General features: G+C 42.2%; 3 protein-coding genes across 4 annotated transcripts; 2 read left to right on the top strand and 1 right to left on the bottom strand.

Annotated features, from left to right (window-relative positions):
• Nucleotides 1–5453: 5453 nt before the first annotated feature.
• LOC9657617 (probable polyketide biosynthesis zinc-dependent hydrolase PksB) lies at nucleotides 5454–7472 on the top strand. 2 transcript variants are annotated; one of them, XM_024685901.1, is made up of 13 exons: nucleotides 5454–5633; nucleotides 5687–5737; nucleotides 5806–5889; nucleotides 5960–6037; nucleotides 6101–6154; nucleotides 6218–6316; nucleotides 6371–6409; nucleotides 6466–6588; nucleotides 6654–6731; nucleotides 6781–6872; nucleotides 6927–6977; nucleotides 7047–7136; nucleotides 7189–7472. In XM_024685901.1, exons 1-13 carry the CDS (start codon nucleotides 5454–5456, stop codon nucleotides 7301–7303), a joined length of 1134 nt encoding a protein of 377 aa, XP_024541669.1. In that variant the 3' UTR covers nucleotides 7304–7472. The 2 variants fall into 2 exon arrangements, with proteins under 2 accessions (XP_024541669.1, XP_024541670.1); XM_024685902.1 differs by lacking the exon at nucleotides 5454–5633 and having other exon boundaries at nucleotides 5714–5737; nucleotides 5953–6037.
• A 947-nt stretch (nucleotides 7473–8419) lies between these two features.
• LOC9657025 (ethylene-responsive transcription factor ABI4) lies at nucleotides 8420–9565 on the top strand. The gene has a single exon (XM_024685897.1). The coding sequence runs from the start codon at nucleotides 8453–8455 to the stop codon at nucleotides 9533–9535; it is 1083 nt and encodes a 360-aa protein (XP_024541665.1). The 5' UTR covers nucleotides 8420–8452; the 3' UTR covers nucleotides 9536–9565.
• A 63-nt stretch (nucleotides 9566–9628) lies between these two features.
• On the bottom strand, nucleotides 9629–12816 carry LOC9657024 (receptor protein kinase TMK1). The gene is made up of 2 exons (XM_002980804.2): nucleotides 10207–12816; nucleotides 9629–10155 (listed from the first exon to the last, which is right to left on the bottom strand). The coding sequence occupies exons 1-2, from the start codon at nucleotides 12515–12517 to the stop codon at nucleotides 9665–9667; spliced, it is 2802 nt and encodes a 933-aa protein (XP_002980850.2). The 5' UTR covers nucleotides 12518–12816; the 3' UTR covers nucleotides 9629–9664.
• Nucleotides 12817–14501: the final 1685 nt, after the last annotated feature.

Genomic DNA, 14501 nt, shown 5'->3' with positions numbered 1-14501 from the left:
TCCTCAGCCAAGCAATCTTATCAGCAAGCAAGAGAACAATCAGGAACAAGAAGATGAGTGGCAAGAGTTCCAGTTGTCACTACTACAGCAACAACCAATAGAGCAGTAGTAGCAGCCACCAATTCAACAAGTACAACAACCTCAACAGCAACAAATAGGGAGTATGGCAATGATAAAAATGAAGTATACCATCTTTAATAGTATAGGAAATCTAGATGCCCACATGATAGCGTTCAAGAATACATCCATAGCAAATGATGAGGCAAATGCAACAAATCATAGGAAACTTTTTCCAGCCACGTTACAGGGCGTAGTTGAAGAATGAATGGCTCAAGTTCCAGCAGCAATAGATTGGGTAGTGTTGAGGGCATCCTTTTTAACTACCTTCTAGCTAATAAGCTTTTCACAACGACTCATAAGTGATTTGAGTCATTTCCAAATTTTGCCGGGTGAGAGTTTACAAAGCTATACATTAAGGTTCAAGGGATTGATCCTCAAGAAGCAACCATAGCTAACAGAAGAGGAGCAAGCACAATACTACATAAATGACTTGCCTCATGCAGTTAACTTTCATGTCTCATGCCATAATCCACAAACTTTGGCCTATGCAATTTGTCTTGTGGGAACATGGGAGCAAGTGTAGCTCAAGATGAAATGCCACTATAGTAATCCTGGATTGGGAGCTTTCAGTGATGGAATGATGAATTCTATGATGGGAGGTCCTTGCTGTAGCAACCAATGCCTACTGGACAACAGCCTTTTGGAGTATTTGGAACAAGCCTTGGGATGATGGACTATAGCTGCTAACAACAGTGACAATGGCAAGTTTCAACAAGTGCAATTCCAAATCTAATGCCAACTATAGTGGACATCCAAGCAGAGATGAAGAAAATAAAGGAGGATATAGTGGAAGTCATGACAAAAAAAATGAGTGACTTGCAATTGAATTGGGTCAGAAGGGTATAGAGTAGGCCATGGCCATGTGGCATTCCTTACTGTTTAATGATGAAAGTCTTAGAAGTGTTTTAAATGAATTTCATAATATTTAATTTTCTAATAAAAAATTTATTCAAGTTAATAATTTTTAAATTAGTAATTTAAAGAGCTTTCCAAAAGACCCTTCCTTTCCAATAAATAATAACATTACCATAGTTTGTAATAACTAGTGTTGTTGTGATCTCACATGAAGGTTGTGGTTTGCAATAAATATTACTAGCCCAATAAATAAATTTGTTATTATCATCTTTAGGTTGTAGATATGTATTATCTTCTTTAATCACAAAATTACCATCCTTTTGCAAATGTGCATAACAATTTTGAACAGGTTTAAAGTTATGTTTACTAGTCCAAAGGATAGTGTTATAGCCAATCCTATATAGCACTAGCTTGCAATTATTATCTAAGGTTAGTTTAAATTTTCTATTTCCTGAAGTTATACTATTGTTAATATCAATAGTTGAGCCAACTATATCAGCATTTTGCCCAACAAGTACAGTTGAAAATGCCCAACAATTTTCACTATAGACATCCTTTATTTGCAAAGGAATTACTTTTTTTATTGGAATTATAGATATTGGTTTATCAGTAGAATTGATATGCATTAATAAATCATGAGGAAGCATTGCAGAGAAGGTATAGTCAATCATAAGATTTAAAAATACAACTCGAATTTCTGCACAAAAAGATATACGATGAGGGTCTGATGCAGCATAGTCAACAATAGAGGTTACAATTCTTTCAAAAATTATTCTAATTTCAGGACCTTGATAACCAAATCGGCTTGTTGGATCAGTTGTGCAAGTATGTGATACAAGACTCTCTGGACCAGTGACTCCAGGAGCTAAAATATATAAATTTACAGTCATCCTAATCCTTGATCTACGAAAGATGATGATCAAAGTTTGTAATGATGGGGGATATGTTTGGCCATCTTGAAACCTTGAGTAAATATACAATAAAGTATGCCTTAAAGTGCGCCTGAATATATTTACATTAAGAACAAAGGGATTTCTAATATAAACCACACTAGGGTCAGTAGCTGGAGTAGGAGGTGGTGACAATACAAATATTAATGAATTTAAAATGAAAAAAATGTATATAAGAAAAAAATTCATTCTCATGATAAGTATATAATTTTATAAACTCCTTAATACTATTTTATGTTATAATTAGGCCAATCTCATTGGTATAATATTGTGGGATATCCATCTAAATGCTTATTTGTATTTTGGTAAATCCAAATAAGTGTAAAACAGATGTATTAGTTCAATATCTAAATTATTATTTTTTAACTATATTATCCAAAATTTAGAGCTTGCGAAGGGGTAAAGATATATATATATTCCAATGAAACAGACAGTAAAGATGGATATTCTTTAGAAAGATAATAAGTGCCTTAACAACTTAGACCTATAAAACACTTTCGTTATTAAAGATGCAAGAGTTGTGTTTTGTCAGAAAAATAAATGGTACTTTAGAGATATTATTTTTATATGATCGATTCAGAGTTTTTAATGTTTGATGGTTATGATTTATTTCTTAACAAATATGGTCTAAAATTCTATACACTACTATCAATTTTATTCAATATAACAATTTAGCTCATTATTAATGAGTATCCTTATGAACCACAACCATAACCTCCTCTTCCTCGTCCATGACCTTATTTATAATTGTGTCCACCATCCCTACCATGACTAGCATTAGTCACAAACTAGGAGTCTCATGAAGATAGTACCCATCAATTTCCCCATATATAATCTATTTAACATTAATAAAGCTAGTTAAATTTTCTCTTACCATGAAAGTAATCCATAAATATGAACTACAAAATGCTGGCAAAAAATATGTTATATCTTGCAATTGTCTCTAAATTAGAATTTGTTTTGGAAGTCACTAAAGAAAAGCTTGTCACAGTAATAATGTTTTTTCCATAACAATAAACTCATCTCACAACTTGGCTATCAGCAAACTCTTCTTTGACACATATCCTCCTAAAACTAATATTTAACACCAAAACCATCTATTGTTATCAAACATAAGCACAAACTGAAGGATTGTAGCATCTAATCTTTCTCATAAAAACTCTATATAAAATAAAATAAAACCTTTTTGTGATTTAGAGTATTATAAGATTTTAAGGGTATCAAATTCCTTACCTCTAAAGTAATACTTGAATAAAAACCATTATACTGATTAGGATGAAATTTAACTAAGCTCTAAACTTGATATGTGTCCATGGCAATTTAGCTCTAGTATTGTGCCTGCACTAACTTGCATTAACTACTTCAAAATTTTATTAAAAAATGTGCTTTAAGAATAATTGTATTAAGAAGCATAAAGTGCTATTGTAAACTAGGTAATTTAAGCTTGAATTTGGATTTGCTAAAGCATTATAATGGATATCCTATGATATTATTCTACCAATAAGTTTGGGAATATTTATTCTTATTGTATTAGATCATATATACGTTTGTGCAGAGATTTGAGTTGTATTTTTAGATATAAGGATTGACTATGACTTTTTCCAATACTACCTAGTTATTTTGGATTAAATATAGGTTCTATAAAAGGTATTAATTTCTTTAAAAGTGATCAAAGTGGAAATCCTCTTCTTTTTATAATGGACATTTGATGGTGAAATTATCCAAGTAAACAATGGTTTAACTTCTGGAAATAAAAAGTTTAACTTATGATAGATGAGTATGATAAAAATTTAAGATTGGAGGCTTAGTGTGCTTGGCTACTTATGCCTGCAGGGAGTGTAGCCGAACATTAGGTCCAGTCTAATCCGGGAAGGGGGATTGGGAAAAATTATGAACCACTTCTTCATCTTAAGTTTGAGCACTTTATATTTGCATTGTGTAATAGAGTTAATCTTCATTCTCTATTGTAAATGTTAAAAGATATAAGCACCATAAAGATAGCCCCACCTAGTTTTTAGTGGGTACGATGTTATTGGTTCTTAAGGGACACTAAACATTTGATGCACTTTCAAGAAAAATAGTTCAAAAGAGTCTTAGAGAATAATTATTAAGATCAAGTAATTTCAATCAAAATATATATGCTTAAGTGATATATTGATTAAAGTTTCATAATATTATATTATACGGCATTTAATCAATAAATATATGTTTTTGCATATATTGTTATGAAATATTTTCCAACCAAGAAGATCTAAGTTTTGTATTTTTTATTGAAACAAAAAAATATAATTGGTGCTTCATTTGTGTTTTTGAGTTTCTTCTTAATCATAGCCTTGTGCTACAAGCTGGAAATAGCTTTGAAGGCTCAAGATTGGCCATAAACTAAATTGAAGCCATACTCTTGCAATAAGCCTTGTGACAGGTTAGGCAACTTATTGCTCATTACAAGTTTTGGATTTAATCATTCCCAAAGTATGTGTTACCCAAAGATGTCGCCTAACTACATCAGACTCTTTGCAAGCTTTAAATTTGGAAGGTAGTTAAGTGTTACATTTTACAAGGCAATTTATTTTGCCTTGCAATAGGAAAGGTGAATATTACAATTGTCCTTTATTGTGCAAGATAAAAATTTAACTTATACTTCCTAATATATAGATATTTATATATATAAAATGCTTCTAATACAACTAGTTCGATCACACAAAATCCTTCTCTCTTTTTGATGCCATTTATCATTAACATGCCCCTAGTTAATCTTATTGTAGTCATCATCACCATTTAAATAGAAGAACATAAAATTATCTAAAGTAGAGAGCATCTTGAAGTAGTTTTTAGTTGATTTTGACAAGAAAATCCATGTTTAGCACAAACAAGTGTTTAAAAATTTCAAGAAGCTGATTTTTCACAGTTCCATCAAATTATAATATATATCTATCATGGAAATATCATCTCTGAAAACCATTAACCCATTTTTTGTTGGCAAATTCTTTTCCATTTTTTCCCATCTATTGGTTTAATAAGATTTCTTTCTATGTAAGCTTTGACAATGATTCGTGATCAACATTTTTTTATTTGTTTCCATTTCAGCCAAGCCCTACATATCAATATTAATAAGATAATATGCTTTGATAGGGCTAAAATATTTTGAATTTGTCCTCAAAATGTATGCCACGTGGCAAACCCTACCCTTCAAGTAGCATGGCAATCCTCAAATGCAAGATAAACATGCCTTTGCAGGGCTTTTCAGGGTACAAATTTGAGGCCTAACTCCTTTTACAAACCTTTTAATTAGGTCAACACCAGTTTTGACATTTGATCTTGTTTTTTCATCAGGTTATATTCCTATGCAATACTATCCATCTGCTTCAATAAAACTCTGACCACCTTAAGCTTGATTGTAATGTGGCGCCATCCATTGCAGCCTATTTGTCACATTTATGTAGCATGGCACCAATTTTAGAATATGTAGTACAAGCAAATCAAATTTGGCACTAGTCAATGATAGTCAACAGTGTTTAGGTTACGGAGATGGAGGAGGCTAAAGGCAAGGGGAACGAGGCGGTCAAGGCGGGCGATTTCGCCCAAGCTCTAGATCACTACAAGCAGGCGATCGCGATTGCCGTGGCGGATCCAGCGAGAGCGGATGATCTGGCGGCCTTGCACAGCAACTGCTCGTTTGCGCACCTCAAGCTGGGGCAACTGATCGAGGTATTGAAACGATCAATCATAACTTTAAATGCGATCATCTGCAATCCAACTAGGCCTTGGATGAAGCAATTAAATCCGTGCATGCAAACAGCAAATGGAGCAAAGTAAGCGGCTCTTTGGATCCTTGGAGAAAATGTGATGAAAGTTTTTTTTCTTTCCTCTTTACATGTAGGCTCACTTTCGATGCGGGGAAGTTTACTTTGCGATGCGGGATTACGGTCGTGCGGAGGAAGCATATGCACAAGCAGCTCAACTGGTACGATCTCGCTCTCTTTTCCTTGTTGCTTTCGAGTTTTTCGTTTTATCTTTATCTGTGTAGCTTGCAGTCTCCAGCAGATGAAACCATCGGTAGAAAACTCCGTCTCACGCGTGAAGCTGTAAATGGGAACTTCTACTTTCGACAGGTATGATTTTTCGCTGGAGTTTACTTATTTCTTTTGACTGATACAAGACCACTTTTTTTCTAGCTTCTAGCGGGAAGAGATTTCTGTCTAAACCCCGGGAATATAATAGAAACGCAGGTGAGTGAGGCTTATTTTTTGCTGCTCAAAGTATAGCTCGCCACATTGAGATGTTTACTTCAGATTTTCAACGCTGGAGCTCAGATGCAAAACTACGTCTATTTGGTTGGCGATGCGAAAACTCGCGAGGCTGTAGTGGTCGATCCGGCATGGGACGTCAAAGTAAGTCCTTACATGCGTGGAAAAAATCCTTTTTTTTTATTGGAGTTCCACTAGGGAATCAAAGCCTTCGCAGATGCGGAACACATAAACCTTGTAAGTGAATTCTGTTTTCGGAGATTATTCTAAAAGAATTTCTTTCTCTGCTAAAGGTCGGTGCTGTAGCTACTCATTATCACTTTGATCATACTGGAGGCCCCCCTCCGCCTCCTTTCGATCGACTTATGATCAAGCTGCCGGGAGTGCGTCAACTGGCAGTCGAAGATAATCTCCCGGTACAGCCATTGTATTTCTTGTGTTGGTTCTAACTTTTCCTTTTCCATTTTCTTGTGTCTTATAGATTTATGTCAACAAGCATGACGCTGGAACAATCAAGACCAAGAACGAGGTGCCCGCGCAGTCTATAGTCGAGTTGGATGTAAGTGGTGATCGTCGTGCTTTGAGTGTCTATTTCCAATTCTTTTCAGGATTTGAGCACTGTGATGGTGGGAAGCGTGAAACTGGAGTTCATACACACACCGGGTCACACTCCGGGAAGCCAGTGCATTCGTATCAACCGGTGCGTGTCACTCACCTCTTCTTTCTCCGGTTTTGATAAAGCAATGCTGTCCAGAGCTCCGGCTGAGGACATCCTTCTTTCCGGCGATACTCTCTTCATTTCCAGGTACTCTAAATCGACTCTTCTATGTGATAGACGACGCTCTTATGTTTCCCAAAAAAACAAAAAACGTAGCTGCGGGAGATTGGATCTTCCAGATTGCAGTGTCGAGGCCATGTACACAAGCTTACAGAAGAAACTCGCATCCTTGCCCGATTCCACAAGGTAGCGTTGTTTCCATTGACATGTATCTCCATGGCTGGCTACTTCCTTGTAGAGTCTATCCTGGTCACAACTATGGTGGCCCTTCCACCTCCATCGCAAACGAGAAGAAGCACGGGTTCCTGCGACCGATGTCCGAGAGAGAGTGGCTCCAGCAGCACCGCCTCTAGCTCGCGAAGAAGCGGTCGAGTCAAAGAGTGTTTGACCACCTCTGACTCCCGTTGACCGTGGGAGAAAGTTTGGCACAGATTATCATGGTTGTTGTGGTGTGTCCCAAGTAACAAGGCTGGCGGCCTGTGACTCGATTTGGAATTGAATTGCGTATCTCGTTTCCTCGCTTCCAATGTCCCCTTCCATGAAGTTAAAAAAGCTTTAAAACTATACCACCATTTCTTTGTTCCTCGTCTCGGGTGTTTCGCCGGGCCAGTTTGGTTTTGGATGGCGATCGCTAGAGGCACTGCTAATTTGCCACTCTCTCTTTTCCTTTTACAAACAAGGACATACTACACTTACGTAATGTCCACACCACAAAAACAATGGGAGAGTTTAATAACTTATATGTGCTGATACTATTTTGGAATACAATGTGGCCGGAGAGAGTTTCTATTTTGGGTCACACAACCATGTTGTGTTGTTGGGAATGCAGCAAGCAAATCAGTACGACACGTGTTTGCCCCTGCCGTACGCCATTCATTCATTCATGGGTCGCGAAACCAAATAATTCTCTCTATTATTTTTTTTCTCTCTTCTCGATCGAAGGCTTCTTTCTCTCGAGCGATGCTTCACGCGCTCTCTCGTCTCGTTGTCTTCGATCTCGTCGCTCGTGAATTGGATTGATTTTGCTGCTGCTGCTGCTGCTCCGTGAGAATCTGGACTGGGCGATCTCTTTGCTCTCCCAGAGGCAGGAAAAGAAAAGGCAGAATTTTGAGCCTGGCGATTCCTGTTACTGCAGCGGAGAGCGTGAGTGTGTGCTACTATACCTCAAGGCCTGTGAGCAAACAGCCAGCCAGCGCGTGAATAGTCAAGGCTCGAGGTCCAAGGTAGCCGAGAATCTGTAGATCTTCTTCACTTCCCATACTGGAAAACAACTGAGGAAAATCACATGAGACCATTTACTCAAGAGGAAAGAAACGAGACAGGGACAGAGAAGAGAGAGAGAGAAGACGAGTTCTACCTATATATTCGTACCGTTGTCCTTGATGGACTTGAGCTGAGTGCTATAGCTGAAAGAATAGACAAAGCAGAGTTAGATCAGTGCTAGAGTAGAGTAGAGGAAGGATGCTTACTTGAGAAAGGACGAGCAGCAGCTCGGATGATAGATGTTTGAACTGGAAAGCATTCCAATTCACGGCGCTGCTTCACCACCACCGTCGATGGATAATTCAGCACCGCCTCCAACACCACCATCACCACCACCACCAGCGCCAATCCAGCCTCCAGGAGTCGCGGAGGAAGTGAGCTCTGCTGCTGCTGGTGCTGCTGCTACTTCCAATGCCCGTCCTTCTTCCCAGAAAGGAGGAAGGAGAGCGAGAGCCAGAGGGAAAGGCGGTCCAGAGAACGGTCTCTACACGTACAGAGGTGTCCGGCAACGGAGCTGGGGACGATGGGTAGCCGAGATCCGCGAGCCGAGGAGGCGGACTCGGGTATGGCTGGGAACATTTGCGACTGCTCAAGACGCTGCTCAAGCTTACGACATGGCAGCCTGGCGGCTCTACGGCTCCCGAGCTCAGCTCAACCTCCGGCCATCACCCCCGTCGTTTTCTTCGTCTTCTCGACAAGGGAGCGCTGGTGGTAGCAGCGTTGCGAAGCCCAGGATCATACTTCCAAGTTCCATGCGTCCTCGAATGATGAGCCTTCCTCCTCACCACCACTTCCAAATTCCCAACTTCAATCAATTCCTTTCTCATCAAGCCGCCACCAGCTCTTTATTTCCGCTTCCAAATGCCACCGCCGCCACTGCTGTTGCTGGTACTGGTCCTCTACTGCTGGGATCTTCTTCCTCGTTTTCTTCTTCCTCTTCTTTCTTGTACCCAGCAGCAGCAGCATACAGGGAGTCCTTGCAAAGAACCAGTAACTTGAGCAGCAACTCGAGCTTTTCGGTTGCCTGTTCTTGTTGCGTACAGCCTCCGGAGCAGCAAAAGTATCCGGACGTCTGGTATGACAGCATTCTAAGCGACTCCGAATCAAGCCCAAGCCAGCTGACAGGAGGGCCCTCGTCTCCAAGCTCTTGCAGCGGGATTCACTGGCATCTCTCCAATGTTGACGATTCTAACGATAAAAAAGTCGCAAATCATGGACCCTTTGACTGGATTCCCGACATGTTCGACTCGTCAGCGGCCGTCAACGAGATCCTGTCCGCCAACACCAGCAGCAGCAGCACAAGCTTGTCACCAAATAGTTGAGCTCCGTCCGCGCTGATCAATTCTTTCTTTCTTCCTTTTCCCATCTCTTCCCAGTTTTTGTTGCCATTTTTTTCGTTGAATCCAATATCTTCTTTCTAGCTGATAGATGTCGTTGCGAACCAGACTTTTCTACCGCACGTCCGTGGAAGAGAATGAATCCGCAAAGCCAGGAGGCCGAGTTGGAAGGCTCGTCCGCGTCTCGTCCATTCCTGTCTCTGATTCTTGCCACCTCCTCAACGCCTCCGACAGGCTCAATCCCAGGTCTATACCACCCTCTTCGGCATCGAAATCCATTGACGGCTTCCACCTCTCCACCATTGGAGCTAACACGTTGACGGCATGGCTCATGTCGGGCCTCTGATACGGCTCTCGCATTGTGCAATAGCCCGCGAGCTCCGCAACGCTACAGATGCTCTCAAACTCTTCGTCCGTCACCTCCAGGACGGGATCCAGAGAGCTCCTGAAGGTTTCCCGGTTTACTCTCATGCGCTTGAACCAAGTTGGCAAGTGCATCGTCTCCTCCGAGCGGCTTGTGTCCAAAGCTTGTCGACCGGTGATAAGCTCCATCAGAATTACTCCAAAGCTGTAAACGTCCACCTTCGTAGTCACCCGCCCCGTCACTGCAAGGAAATACAGATTCAACGACAAGTATGAGTTGATAATTTGCTTACCTGCATACTCTGGCGCAAGGTAGCCAAATGTGCCTGCCAGCCTCGTCTCCACAGAGACCTTTCCCTCTGGTGCAAGCTTCACCAGTCCAAAATCCGCGACTTTGGCGTGCAAAGTGTCGTCGAGTAGAATATTTGACGGCTTCAAGTCCCTGTGGATGAAACTCTTGTGCGCCAACCCGTGAAGGTACTCGATCCCTCTGGCCACGTCCAACGCAATCGATAACCGGTGTTTCCACGTAAGGTGATGATAGCCGTGCTTTGCAAACTCGAAGAGGTGCTGGCTCAGTGTTCCCTGTGGCATGTACTCGTACACTAAAAGCTTCTCGTTGCCATGTATGCAATAGCCGAGCAGTGCCACGAGATGGCGATGCCTGACTTTGGTGAGGACCTGGATTTCTGCCTGGAATTCACTAAGTCCCTTGTTATTCACCACCGCTGACTCCATCCGCTTCACCGCAATCTTTGTTCCATCGTCAAGTTCCCCCTTGTAGACGACGCCAAAGCCACCTCTGCCTAGAATGCTGTTCTCACTGAAACCGTTTGTTGCCTTGCGTAGAACATGGATGGAGATAACCAGGTTGCCAGTCTCTACCCGCACCTCACTCGGCCCGCTGTGTCCTTCCTTAGCAACACTCGTTGGCAACTTCACTGTTTCTCTCTCGAAGCTCGAGTCCCTTGGATGCACCACGATCGCGCTGGAGCTCTGTACCCGCATGAACCGAGGCCTCTTTCTTCTACACATCACGAAGACGCTGACGGCAGCAGCCACTGCCGCCACAGCGCCTACAACTGGCACAGCAATCGCCGCCGGTGACACTTTCCTTCGGGTACTTTGCTCCGCTCCAGAAGGAGCGTTCGGAGAACCTGGAGCCTGAGTACCGGACGAACCCGACGGGCTGGCTCCGCTCCCTGAGGCAGGCGACACGGGCGTCAGCGGATTTTCATCCACATTGACTTGCAAGCCACTCGGGAAAGGTGGCAGCGGCCCAGACAAGCGGTTCCTGAAGAGGTTGAGGTTTCTCAGCGTCGGAATCTGAACGATTGCTGCAGGAAGCAAGCCCGAGATATGGTTGTTCCGGAGATCCAGTGCCGTGAGACCCGTCAAGTTTGCCAGCGCTGTGGAGATGCTGCCGTTAAGCTGGCAATTCGGAAGTTGTATCGTTGTCACGGTCCCCCTGACACAGTTTATACCGGTCCAGCTACAGGGATCGTTGCCTTTCCATGTCGTCATACACGGAGACGTAAACGCGTCGGCGGCGCCAGCAAAGTCTAGTAAAGCTGTGACGCGGGGATCGCACGGCAAACCTGGAGTAGCTTGGCAGAATCCATTGGTGGAGCCATCGTAAGAAAAGCCAAGCTCCGGCATGGGCCCGACGAGCATGTTCCCCTTGATGGTGAAATTCTTGAGAGCCGGTAGCTGCGTCAGCGACTGAGGAACAACTCCCACGAACTCATTGTCGTTGAGCTTGAGATCTTGCAGTGACGATAAGTTACCCAGACCGGGAGGAATCACTCCAGAGAACTGGTTGACATGAAGCCAGAGCGTCGTCAGCGACTGCATGCTCGCAACGGGATCGATGGATCCCGTAAGTGGCTCGTTTCCCTGCTGGTTGTTCGCCTGGAACTTTATCAAGTTGGAGCCCGCAAAAGTTGCCGGAATGCCACCCCGGAGAGTGTTGTAGGCCAGATAGAGGTTCTTGAGACTGCTCATCGTACCGAGAAAATCTGGGATTGTTCCACCCAAGGTCGTGTTGGTGATGGACAGCGTCTGTAAATTGGAACAGTGTTGGATGTCCGCTGGAAGCGACCACCCCGGTGTAGAATTGACGTGGTTGTCCTCGAGGAAAATCTCCATCACGTTTGTCAGCCCAGTGAAGAAATCGCCCGGGATTGTGTCGAAGGAATTGCCACCAAAGTAAGCTCGCGAGAGGGACGTTAATCCGCTGAGAGATGGGAGCGATCCCGTGAAACCATTCTGCTGGAGCTGGAGCGAATCCAGAGAACTGAGCTTGTTGATGTCGGGAGTGACGGTTCCACCGAGCTGGAGGTTGTTCATCTCCAAGGCTGTGACGGCCGCGCCAGTGCATTTGATGTGAATCCATCGGTCCCCGCAAGGATCGCTGTTCTTCCAGTTTGTAAGCACTGATTTCTGGTCGATTCCCTGGAGAAAACTCTGTAAGACCGCCAGGTCCCCGGGATTCGTCGTCGCAGTGCACCTCCAATGCAGCGATACCAGCAGCAGTGCCAGCAAGAGCAGCTTCTTCCATAGATTTCTCGCTCCCGCCATGGCCCCAGCTCTAAATCTCTCCATCGAAGACGATCGACGAGGACGAGCTCCTAGAATCTTGGCAGCACTGAAATCTCGCTTGCTTCTTCGCGACGAAACTCTTGCGCCTAGATCCAGCAGCAAGGATTGAAGGAAGAAAATCACCTACACTGACCTCCAGCTCCCGCTCACCGCCGCCATGGATCAATCCCACCGCCCATTCTAACCCTATAGGTAGCTTCAAGAAAGAGAGCGGCCTTCTTTTCTTCGTTTCCCAATGCCAATGCGGTGCGAACGAATGAATGCTCCACAAAACCATGACATTCCGCATACGTAATCCCAGCGTCAATCCTGGCCCTACATCTGTCCGCCCATTCCAACTGTCTTTTACACCGGAAAACGATTGGTTGGTCGTACAAATGGCCACCGCTTTTTCCAATAGTGGCCAGCCACCGTTTGCCAGCCAGCTCACTCCTGGCAGGACTGGCAGAATATGCTCCGTTCGATCCGTGTTTTAAACTTTTGGCGCCCACATGCTCTCCACATGCCTGCGTTTGACCTAGAGAGCAGCAGTTTTTAGTCAGGGGAACGATTGGAATTCCATGAGATATAATGGGGCAAATTTTTGTGACAAGGTTGCTATTCTTATCATAGTTTTTTTTTCTAGAAGCCATATTTTAACTATCTTGATTCATTCTCCATAGTTAATATTATATGAGCTAAAGTCTACAAGCAATTGAAAAACAAATTGAATTTAATGGCTGTCAGAAACCATTGTAAAATAAATGTATTTGCGATATAGCTCAAAATTCAAATTATTGGCATTAAGAAAAGAAAGTTATAATTTACTCAAATATATTTGACACGGTGATAAGAAACTCATGTTATTAACTTGCACTTGCTAATGTTAGGACCTCAATATTGAGTTTGTGTAAAGAACCAACTCCCTAAGGTGTCGTAGGCTAAAGGATTTCTAAAACCATAATTGGAACAATAAAGAGTTTGTCGAATGGCACTGAGTCCAAGATGGAGTCTGAGACTAACTTCGAAACCAAATTCAAAACCGAGTTTAAGACCGAGTTCAAGACCGAATCTAAAATCCGAAATCAAGTCCAAGACCAAGTCCAAGATTGAGGCTAATGTCAACTCCAAAGTCAAGTCTAAGATTGAGTCTGAGACTGAATCTAAATATTAATACAAGTTGTGGGGTGAAAACCCAAAGTGATTATTTCTTAGGGGGGGTTACAGGAAGTTCCAAAAGTATAATAGGGATAATGAGATTCAAGAATCAATCTTGAAAGAACTTTCCAATAGTACTTTCAAATCGATTTAAAGTTGAGACTAGGGGTTAAAGGCCTTAAGTGGGAGTGAGCACAAACTTAGGTGGTGCCAAAAGGGCCACCTAAAGAACTGCTCAAGAGCAACTCCCACTCTTAGAAAGGGAACTAATTATGATGTTTTCAACTCAAGTGGAGTGATGCCTTATTTAAATATTATGTAGCTTATTGATCTTTGCTCTTTTTTAGGTGCTTAGACCTTTCAATTAGGATGGAAGTGGAGGAGTAAAAGTACCCATATTAAGCCTTTAGACTACAATGTTTCCCTTTAGGGTTTTGAAGCAAGAGATGCATCCAAAGCTTGGGATTTAGAGGCTCTTATAATCAAGTGTTATTATATTAAGAGATGTTAAGAACCTAGAGGCTTGGTGTGATTGGTTGTTTATACTTGTGGGGAGTGTAGCCAAATTTTAAGTCTAATTTAACCCAGAGAGGGGGATTGGGAAAAAAATTGGGAATTTGTAAATGGATGGTTAACACTATTGTTCATGCATTAAGTAGCTGAAACTAAGTAAAAGTTAGTATAATAGGTGGGCACTTTAATAAGGGAACTTAACTAAAGCCAAGGCAGTGGTGGTCAGATAGATGACATAAGTTGGTAAATTGGAAAAGAAAAATTTATGGCTTATAACTTGATCTTTTAAAACTCACTACATGATAATTTATTGTACACTCTTGCTATTTATGTTAAT

The sequence above is a fragment of the Selaginella moellendorffii genome, unplaced genomic scaffold (genome assembly GCF_000143415.4).
Source record: "Selaginella moellendorffii unplaced genomic scaffold, v1.0 SELMOscaffold_46, whole genome shotgun sequence".
NCBI classification, from domain to species: Eukaryota; Viridiplantae; Streptophyta; class Lycopodiopsida; order Selaginellales; family Selaginellaceae; genus Selaginella; species Selaginella moellendorffii.
This window is presented reverse-complemented; position numbering and strand designations above follow the sequence as displayed.

What these genes read in the sequence shown, in the direction of transcription:
- LOC9657617 (XM_024685901.1), top strand. Translation starts at nt 5,454, where the DNA reads ATGGAGGAGGCTAAAGGCAAGGGGAACGAGGCGGTCAAGGCGGGCGAT. An exon ending in AGCTGGGGCAACTGATCGAG is followed by an intron (nt 5,634 to 5,686) that starts GTATTGAAACGA and finishes CAATCCAACTAG; the next exon opens with GCCTTGGATGAAGCAATTAA. An exon ending in GGAACTTCTACTTTCGACAG is followed by an intron (nt 6,038 to 6,100) that starts GTATGATTTTTC and finishes CTTTTTTTCTAG; the next exon opens with CTTCTAGCGGGAAGAGATTT.
- LOC9657025 (XM_024685897.1), top strand. Translation starts at nt 8,453, where the DNA reads ATGTTTGAACTGGAAAGCATTCCAATTCACGGCGCTGCTTCACCACCA.
- LOC9657024 (XM_002980804.2), bottom strand. Translation starts at nt 12,517, where the DNA reads ATGGAGAGATTTAGAGCTGGGGCCATGGCGGGAGCGAGAAATCTATGG. An exon ending in CCTTGCGCCAGAGTATGCAG is followed by an intron (nt 10,156 to 10,206) that starts GTAAGCAAATTA and finishes ATTTCCTTGCAG; the next exon opens with TGACGGGGCGGGTGACTACG.